Genomic DNA, 11005 nt, shown 5'->3' on the forward strand with positions numbered 1-11005 from the left:
TGAAAGATTCTGGAAGGGATTGTGCGAACTTTTGGCATTGAAAGCTACACAAATGCAATAACGAGACGACACGTCACACTGCCAAACATCCCAGCAATGCCGTCGACCTTCATTACTAGTTACTGGAACAGCCGGGGTTTCAGCGGCTCATAGCTTCTTGATATTCCCCCAAAGAGCCTGAGTGTTCCACTCAAAGTGGATACATGTGTTTTCAAATGAAACTGGATCTCTTCTTGTCGAGAGTCTCAGATGAACCTACCTCACGTCAAGAGGCGCAAATGAGGGTAACGACATCAAGCTCAGTTATTCACTAAATACCACATATCAGACGAGACTCTCACTAATAGGAGAGTAGTAAAACATGAATTCTGAATTGATGTTTAATGATTCAACATTAAAAGAAATAAACAGGACAGAGTGAATTTCAATTTTAACATGCATATAAAATGTGGGGAACATAATACAAAAAAAAAAAAAGGAGTAAAATGGAGAATTTTAAATGAGATTCAAATCAATGCAAATATAAACACCATATAGGAGATACAGTAGACTGCAAAGTACATTCAAACTACAATAAAAACAGTTGAAAATAGTGATTTTCACGTTTGATGCGTTTGTATTTTGTAATTCAAATATTTTATCAAACCTATGGAGATTAAGGCAAGTTCTGTGAAATATATATAAAGAAAACAAATTTCATAATAAAAAGTAAGTGCGCTATTTTTCATTCATACACAATCTCTAATAATTTTTCTCCTAGTAAAATCACAAATCAAGAAAGAGTTCGTTCTTTTAGGCAGAATTACTATTACAAGTATCTAACTACGCGTTTAATTCTAACGTTTCGTTAAATTCTTAGCAGAATGGGAAATATGTCAAGACAGTTTCCTTTTTCAATTGACGGATATTTGTTCTCATTTTGTTTGTTGTTAACACAACAGTTTCCTAGCATACGTGCTGCTTCTTTTTGTTTTCGTATTTTCCAGTGGTGTTCTCTATATCTTATTTTAACTTCATCCCACAGGGTGAGGTGATCTCTATTTTTCCATACACGATCAGCTATACCCGATTTATCAATATCTCCTCGTGTCATAGCTTTGCGATGTTCGTCTATCCTTATTTTGAGGGGGCGACATGTTTGCCCTTTGTATAACTTACCGCAGCTGCATGGGATGGAGTACATGCTGTCTTTGGTCATATTCTCTTCTATTGTTGGTTTTACTCTAAGGAGTTATTTGCGAAGCGTTGTATTACTCTTGAATATTGTCCTGATGCCATATGGGTCGCATATCTTTGGTATCTTCTCGGAAAGGCCTTTCACATAGGGCAGACAGACAGACTATGGACAGTTTATGGATTCCATCGTCTCTTTTCTTCATAATTGCAGTGGAGAATATGCTTTTGGGGTAGTTGTTGCTTAATAGATTGTTACTGAGCTTGTCCATTTCTTCATGTTGGGTATCATGATCGCTACTTATGTTCATTGCTCGATGTTTAAGCAATCCCTCTCTTTACACTGTATGGATGGTGTGAGTTGTATATAAGTATGCGTGTGCATGTGAGAGAGGAAATGAGTAACTTATTTGGTCATAATATAGAGAGGTATAGATGCCATTAAAGATACACACTCATATAGAAAAGGTGACCTCGTCGTTGTCATCGTGATATAAAATGTTTGCGATACTTAACTTATAGGAAACACTATAATGTAATTTTTTTGCAATGCAAATATGTAAACGAAAATAAAGTTTATTTGGTATTCGTAAGATTACTGAATCTTTAAATACCCCATACGCCAAAATCCGCAACTCAGTTTCGAACGTATTAGAAAGATACGCACGCACGCACGCACACACACACACACACAGACACAGACACACACACACACACACACACACACACACACACACACACACACACACACACACACACACACACACACACTCTCTTCTATGTATATGGAAGGTGTCCCTCTCTGTCGTTCTACCTGACCGTCTCTTACATTCCCTGTGTTTCTATCTCTTCCTGTCTCCTCTTCCCTGATATCAGCCACGTTCATTATGCTACATCTCCCTGAAGCTAACACTTTTCCACCCCTCATATTTTATTATGTATAGCCCAAAGCCCGTAGTCGGTCCATTAACGATTTTTATTGAAATCCAGTTGGTTGGGCACCAAGATAGTAACTGACAGGCACACAAACAAACAGTCAAATACATAGACAGGAATTGCCATTTATATATAAGAGGTATGTATGTATATATGTGTGTATATACACAACCCCACTATTTACTGACTTATATATATATATATATATATATATATATATATATATATATATATATATATATATATATATATATATATATATATATATATATATATATATATATATATATATATAAATATATATATATATATATAATATATATATATATATATATATATAAATATATACTGTAATAATAATAATAATGCTCAGGTGGAACTTATAACTATTTTAATGCATCGCTACGATCATAGTCCGTATTCCTGGGACAATTACAGTGCAGTCCGTAGTATCCATAGACATTGGAAAGATCATGTCCATGCATACATTTCATTAGGCGATACAGCGTTAATGGATGCCGAACTGAAAACACACATACGTATGAACTTATATTTATATGTATGTATGTGTGTGCATCTGTGTGTAGAAAAAAATGAAAAGGGAAAAGAGGAAATATTGTTACAATGAAGAGATGAAACTTGAAAAACCTTTCAATTTTCCAAGCGTTAATGTCACTCTTCAGAAGGGGGACAGTTTAGACCCTTGTGGCCAATAAAGAAATAAGAAGCAGGATAAAATGCGTCTCGTTGTAGATCCTGCAGTTTGATGGCCCAGAATGGCTGAAGCACAGTTTTAGTTAGGGTGAAGTAAATTCTAAAAATATTATGCAAAACATGTATACTTTGTGGCATATAGACAATAGTAAAACCACTTAATTGGGTAATCACATATTGACATCCACTTCACAATGCACAAGCAAATGAAGATTCGTGAAGAAATTTGACCATATTTCAATGGATGCCATATCTCATGGATCTAAGAGATGCAACTTAAGTATACTAACGATCGCACATACCTTTTATATCCAAGAATTCCACCACACTGCTTAAATAAATCCTCATTCGAAAGTTTGAAGAAATGTAAGCATATGGTCGAATTTCTTTTACCTAATTAGAAGATAGTGCCCTCTCCGGACTGAGCAGCAGTTTCTCAGAATATGGCCTTAAATGTAATATGTGTTTGCATGTTCGTATCTCTGGGCGCGCGTATATGTGAGTGTGCGCACACGTGTATGTATGTGCGAATGTCAACATTCATATTTCTATACATAGTCATGAATACACACAGACTAAAATGGTTTGTATAATTCTCTTATCTTATGTTAGTAATCAGGATAACCAAATCGTTTTCAAAGCTCTTTCATAGCACATTACTAGGTGTGGTTTGAAGAAATTTAATCCATAGTTGATTTCATATTAGCTTTCAAAATATTTTGTTCTGAAAAGTGAAGTTGAAACAAATGCAGTTATATGTGTTTATGAATTATAGTACTAATTAATCTCGTCTTTGAATGTATGAGTCGAACATGTGCATATGCCAAGCTCAACTGTGAAGTTTATGTGGAAATGTTGGGTCAGTGGATGTTCATCGATGAGTTCATGAACCTTGGTTCTTTTCTCTAAAACTATATATATATATGTATATATATATATATATATATATATATATATATATATATATATATATATATATATATATATATATATATATGTATATATATATATATATATATATATATATATATATATATATATATATAAATATATATATATATATATATATATATATATATATATATATATATATATATATATATGTATATGTATATATATATATATATATATATATATATATATATATATATATATATATATATATATATATGTATATATATATATATATATAATAGAAATAGGTTACAAAAACGAAATAGAAACTACACGTTGAAATGTAGGGGCAAAGTAAGAAGGAAAATAAGCGAAAATGCACATTGGAAATCAAAAAATCTTAAAGGCTTTTTACGAAAAGTAACGATAGGTATATACAATTAGATGAACTGAGGTAGGAATAAAAGTAATAAAAGTCATTATTGTGAATTGTTAAAGAGATTCAAAAGCATACCAGTTTCGTAATGTTACTAATCATTGCTTTGAATGCAATACACACACACACACACACACACACACATACACACACACACACACACACACATACACACACACAAACACACACACACACACACAAACACACATACACACACACACACACACCCACACACACACACCCACACACACACACACACACACACACACACATATATATATGCCTGTCCCAGAAATATTTATACCTTTATATTTCCGATTTATTCAAAGCAAACCTAAGGTAGGACTAAATGAAATTTGTCATGCAAGTTCTAATGTAAATTGCCAATCAATTGCAGTAGTTACATTTCATAGTGAGCATGTTTTGCCTTGATCATAGCCCGGAAACGAGTGATCCAACTCGTGAAAACAGAAGTGCTTTGTTTACATCTGACATATTTAAATAAAACCGAGCATGAATATTACTATCTATGATGGACGAGATAGCAAAGTCTGTGAGAGTGATATCTGGACTTGAGTAAGGCCATATCGTCTCGCTTTAAAAACTGCTGAATTGTTCTTTGCACCACCACCTGTGTGTTAAATTTGATGTGTGGGCCGGAATCCTCTCTAAAGTGAAGATGAAACGGTTACCAAAGGTTTATGTGACCCAGGGTAACATTTCTGACCCAACATTTCCACATAAACTTCACTGTTGACCTTGACGCCAAAATCGGTGAAGTTCAAAGGACACTTGGCCGCAACAGATTCAACTGCAGCCCACACTATGAGTAGAGATGGCTTCTGACGGCGTAAATGGCTACTGCTACCTTCGGGCAAGTTTTCTGCATTACGTGCATAAAGCCTGTCATTCTGACTGCTGGTAACTGTCTCGACAGTGAAGATCTCGTCGGACCAGACAAGCACATTGTGAACGGCACGCTTGATCTCAGCTAACATTATTTTACACCTGTAAAGCCGTTTTTTCTTCAAAGCTGCTGAAATTAACTGTTGGGATTGTTTTTTATGTGTAGATATCTTTAATTCCTCTTCAAAAATCATGTACATTGCCGATTTCGAGATATCAAGAGCTTTTGCAGTTTTTCTTGCTCTCCTGTGGAGATTTCTGCTCTTTTGCCTCTTCAGAGCTTCAACATTTTGTTTGGTACGAATTGATCATTTCCTACCAGGAACTGACTTCAAAGATGTAACAACGGATTCCATATATCATTTCCAGGTATTGAACACTGTTTTACGGCACACATTCAAATGTTTTGTTTTGTTTTTGTTGCTCACTCCAGCTGATTTCAAAGTGGTAGTGAGGTTACGTTTTGCATTCGATTCCATGTTTGTTTACAAACTGTTACAAACCTGTTACGAACGAAACAATAGAAACATGAACAAATGGCATATGCAAATTTTAAGTATAATATAAATATTACCTGAAAAGATATTCTTTATGAAGAGATTTAAACTAGGGTAAATCTTTCTGGGACATTCTCTCTCTCTCTCTCTCTCTCTCTCTCTCTCTCTCTCTCTCTCTCTCTCTCTCTCTCTTCTCACTGTATATGTAAATAAATAAATATATAAATTAAGAAATAGAGTTAAACTCAGGTGTCATTCAAATCTTTATACTTCTGACAAATGTTTCGAAGAAAATATTGGTATTATTCCTGTGGGAATAAAATGATGTAAAACAATATAATCATCTCATCAGGGAAAAAAAGAGAAACAAAACACATCAAGAAGCCATTTTAGCCGAATGTGATTAGCGCGTATATGATGAAGAGAAAGAACGTTGGCAAGTTATTTAAAAAAAAAAAAACCTTTAATAGATTTAATGTCAAATGCAATTTAAAGAATGAGAAGGTGCAGAAACAAAGAAATTAACAGAAAATTAAGAGTGGAGAAATATAGTGCAATAGGTGAGTGTAAATAAAGCTTCTGTTCTCCGTGAATTCTCTTGTAAACATGTTTAAACAACGCGTTTATCGTTGCAAACATTGGCAAAAAATACCTTTAGTTCCTATAAGTAATTTCTACCAATGTATCAAATTCGATTTTTATCTGTCTTCTTACATTTAATTCCGACTACATATATGTATTTACACGCCTTTAAGCTTTATTTCCACTCACCTATTGCACTATATTTCTGTACTCTTGATTTTCTATTAATTCTTTCTTTCTCCTCCTCCTCTTTCTCTAAATTACGTTTGACGTTAAATCTATTAAAAGTTTTCTTTTTAAATAACCTGCCAGCGTTCCCTTCATCATATACGCGGTAATTACATTCGGTTAAAATTGATTACTGATGTGTTTTGTTTCTCTTTTCTTCCCTGATGAGATGAGTACATTGTTTTACATCATTCTCTTTCTTCAGGAATAATACCAATATTTTCTTCGAACCTTGGAATCCTCTGTGTAGTGGGTTGATCCACTACTCAGGAAGAGACTATTCTAGAGTACGTTCTGTCTTATCTTCGAAACGTCTAGTTGGAATAGAGACAGCTGATGAAGGGATATTCCAAGTGGCTTTCCGTTCCTATGTGTTCGTTCCGTTGTCTGTAGTTCATTGTTCTAACGTCCTGTACCCTGATATGCATATATATACACATGTAGATGTAAGTATGTACATATATGTGTGTATACATGTATATATATTCTTTGTATTATATATATATATATATATATACATGTATATATATATATATATATATATATATATATATATATATATATATATATATATATATATATATATATAAGTTCAAAAAACGAAAAGCGTAAAAAAAACAACGCAAGGACGTGATACAGAAATTGTGTTACTGGACGCTTGGAATGTTTTTGGGTTTGTGAGTTCGTGTGTCTGTGTGTGTGTGAATATTGCATACGCAAACGAAATTTGTATGTTAATATCCGCGCAGAATATTTTCCATATGCAGTAAAACTGAAATAAATTCTATAAATGCTGATATGTGCACAAATTCGAGTGCACACACCTGGTCCCATAAGAGTGAAATTCCAGTGCGTGTATTCGTGATGCAATTATACTTTTTTAAAAGCATATATGTATATATATATATCTTTACATCTATGCACAGACACCTATACACACAGATATATATATATATATATATATATATATATATATATATAAACATACTAGCAGAATTGATCGGCGCTGCCTGCGTTAAAGAAAATAATGAAATTTAAAAACACCCTCTAGATTACGAAGGTCTCAACTGCTAGTAGCTAAGATGCTAACTTTCTACGTAACTCTTCAACCCATGCCAACATGGAACATAGAAGTTAAGTGAAATTTGAAAAGAAAGTTTTCAACTAATATATGTATATAAAGTAAATACATGTTTGTCTAACTTTTTTCGTAACCAAAAAGCAGCTACAGATTATAACAATGAAAGGCCGTACGTAGAGTGCACACAGACACAGACACATACACACACACACAGACACACACACAAACAGACAACGAATATTTCACACTATTGTTTCTCTTTTATACAGACAGATAAACATTCACGCATGTCACTCGGAAAGTGAAAGTGTAATAGTAATACTTTTAACACTCAATGGTTTTACACTTCTATATATGATATGGACTTTACTATTCATGTAATTGCTTCTTTATATGCTGTATTTTCTGTCTTGCCACGTTTATATGTTTATCACTGAGATTATAGAGGTTCTTTTCATCTCCTGCTCTTGAGCATCCAGCATACAGCTGACCATGTGAGAAGCAAGGTTGAAGGAGGTTAAGTCTCACCGCATTTAGAGATTGACCTTGTGCTTTGTTGATAGACATTGCGAAGCTAGCGTTGACAAGAAACTGCAGTCACTTGAACTTAAAGTGGAGATCATTTGAGATGACAGGTATCCTTGGAATAAAGGCATTCTCAACCATGTTGCCATGATGGAGAAGAGGTTTTTCAGTTGCATGTCAGACTTGCACATTTGTGCCTGTCAGCGTGGCAGCCCAGCGTGCATCATCTTCCAGAAGACCTCTGAGATGGCAAGCCTGGTGATATATTTGACATACTGTGTTATCAACCGTACGTAAGGCTAGAAATGATGTATGTTCCTTGACATGGTGTAATAGAAACCTTAAATAGTAGCACACTGAGTAGTTGGGATAGGCAACATAATCTCAACACAGAGCGTGTCTGATTTCTTGGTTCCAGGATGATGTAAGTGTGCTCCAAGTGCACGTCATTTCCATTTCTTTTGGTGTCAGGCATAGAATTGTGAAACTTTGTTGTGTAGCAGCCTTCTAGCAAATTCATCATCTTGACAGAGCTTGAAGAATGCTGTGAGTGTGGTATTTGTTAGAGTTTCCATTTGTAGTTGGGATGTGTTTGTCAGTGTGCTCTCTGTGAGATGGAGGACAATATCACGCTTGTCATCTTCTTGCCCAAACAGAAGCACAGCTATTTCATTTGCTGCTGTCGCATTAAACCTCCCTCCATTTTACCTGGATAGTTTCTTGCCTGATCTGATTACTAATTTGTAATCAATTGAGTCATGTGGAATTGTTTCAAGTGCAGTCTTAAAGCTTCTGATCAGGTTATTGTTGTTATGCAGCGTCTTTTGCAGAGACACTACAATGTTCATCCTGATGCCGAAAGTGTTCTTGAACCTCTCTTGCCTTCCTGTTAAGAATTACCCATAAAATATATTTGAAGGAAATTTGGTGATTCATTTGACAGGTAGTAGAGAGCCAATCCGATGATAAATCTGACCTTGGACCTTGAAAGTTTGCATGAATCCCGGATCAAATTATATCTAATGTGGCTCCAAATGATGTCATCTGTGGTGCAGCATTGTACTAACTTAATGTTGTTTTGGAGGTGCGTGGGATCTTGGTCAGTTCTTGACAACGGCTTCTTCAATTGCTCTAGAGGTTGGGGGATTGGAGTGAGTTTAACCTTTCCATCATTGCAGCACAGTGCCGTTGTCTCTCCAGATTACTTCTCTGCTTCACAATGTATGCACGCAGTTGTCATTGCGCCAGTGGAAACTCTGGTAGTCTATTGTCATCTGCATAATGCACTGCTGCATTATATTTGAAAGCTGTTTCATAGAAGTTGCTTCGCTCTGCGGTGGGGATCCTATTCCTCGTCAGTCGTTCATACCTCTGTTCATCACTTTGAGATGCTCTGACTTTTGTAGTGCACAGTCTATTCGTTTCTAGGCATGCTTCTCTTTCTGCACCTATCTCTCTTACGCTGGACAGAGACATTCTTTTGATATTGTAGACAAATTGGCATAACTACAGATTTCTACTCCGCCCCAAATTTGGATGATCCTAACTTTCAGAAAAATGAATAATTTTTAATTAATTTTTTTACGAATATCTGTTATATTAAGTAGATTCAGAATATACAAACATTTTGGGAGTAAGTGTTTTAGGAGGGAGTGGGTGGGGAATTTTGGAAACACACAAAACGGAGAAAATGAAACAAATATGGACGACTTGTTCCGAAATACCCCCGAGTGGGGAACAATTCTCAAAAATAATCTCCAATAGTCTTTTCCTATAATTTCTATGTCCTCGAAATCTACATAGTCCGAGGTATAGTTATAGAGAATTCCATAAAAATATCCATTTTCTTGAGAGTTAAGCCAAATTGAAGTAAAATCCGGTGAAGTTTCATAAATTCCCCACCCCACCTAAAACACTTACATCCCGCCAACATCACACAAAATTGTATATTCCAAATCTACATGATATAACACATATTCGTAGAAAATTGTATTTAAAAATATCCATTTTCTGAAAGTTGTGATCATAAAATTAGGGGAGGGGTAGAAATCGCTTCACAACGAATACTGGTCTGTTTATGTCGTCGTAACTTAAACGTTCGGCATAATTGAGTGGTACAATAAGTATTAGGCTTTCACTGACCACTGAATAAGTCCAAGGGTTGATTTTTCGACTAAAACCCTTTAAGGTTTTGCTGCATCATGACCGCAGTGAAATGGCTGAAACAAGTAACAGACTATATATATCGCGGTGTTCTTTCCGTTTACGTGTAGCAGATCCTCTCACAAGACTTTGGTGGGGCCGAGGCTGCAGTAGAAGATACTCGTATATATATATATATATATATATATATATATATATATATATATATATATATATATATATATATATATATATATATATATATATATAGAGAGAGAGAGAGAGAGAGAGAGAGAGAGAGAGTGGGAGAGAGAGAGAGAAGGAAATGAATTTCCTATACAGAAAATAAGTTAGCGCTCAGTAAATAGACCTAAGAAAACATAGAATAATGTAGGCTTCAATGAAAATTCAACTTTCGAGATATTGGCAATAAAAAACAGCATATACTGACCACCCACCCCTTTCACACAGACGCATGTATGCACACCTTCAAATATATACACAGTATACACTCTGCAACATCGGCTCTATGTCTTGCAAATACCTATCGGACATTCTACAACACTGAAAGAAAAACACGATGCTAACAAACAGGTTACGGAACTGATTGACTACACAAGCCATAAATGTATGTTATGTGACGCTTTGAAAATGGTAAATTTTCTGCTTGGTCAACAAAGGGGCTACACGAAATTAGCATGTTTTTGGTAATGTGGGACAGAACAATTCGTTATGGTGGCAAGCTATCAGAATCGTTAGCATGCCAGGCAAACGGCTTACCGCCATTTTGCACGTCTCTACGCTCTGGTTTGAAATTTAGCCGAGGCCAGATTTGCCTTTCATCATTTTGAGATCAATAAAATGAATATCAGTCGAAATTGCTGGCCTGAT

At 35.0% G+C, this 11005-nt stretch overlaps 1 protein-coding gene across 1 annotated transcript; it reads right to left on the reverse strand.

The window, feature by feature from the left end:
• Positions 1-4821: 4821 nt before the first annotated feature.
• On the reverse strand, positions 4822-5253 carry LOC106869991 (uncharacterized). Its single transcript, XM_014915940.1, has one exon. The coding sequence runs from the start codon at positions 5251-5253 to the stop codon at positions 4822-4824; it is 432 nt and encodes a 143-aa protein (XP_014771426.1).
• Positions 5254-11005: the final 5752 nt, after the last annotated feature.

Source organism: Octopus bimaculoides, chromosome 15 (assembly GCF_046866305.1).
Source record: "Octopus bimaculoides isolate indiv1 chromosome 15, ASM4686630v1, whole genome shotgun sequence".
Taxonomy (NCBI): Eukaryota; Metazoa; Mollusca; class Cephalopoda; order Octopoda; family Octopodidae; genus Octopus; species Octopus bimaculoides.

What these genes read in the sequence shown, in the direction of transcription:
- LOC106869991 (XM_014915940.1), bottom strand. Translation starts at nt 5,253, where the DNA reads ATGATTTTTGAAGAGGAATTAAAGATATCTACACATAAAAAACAATCC.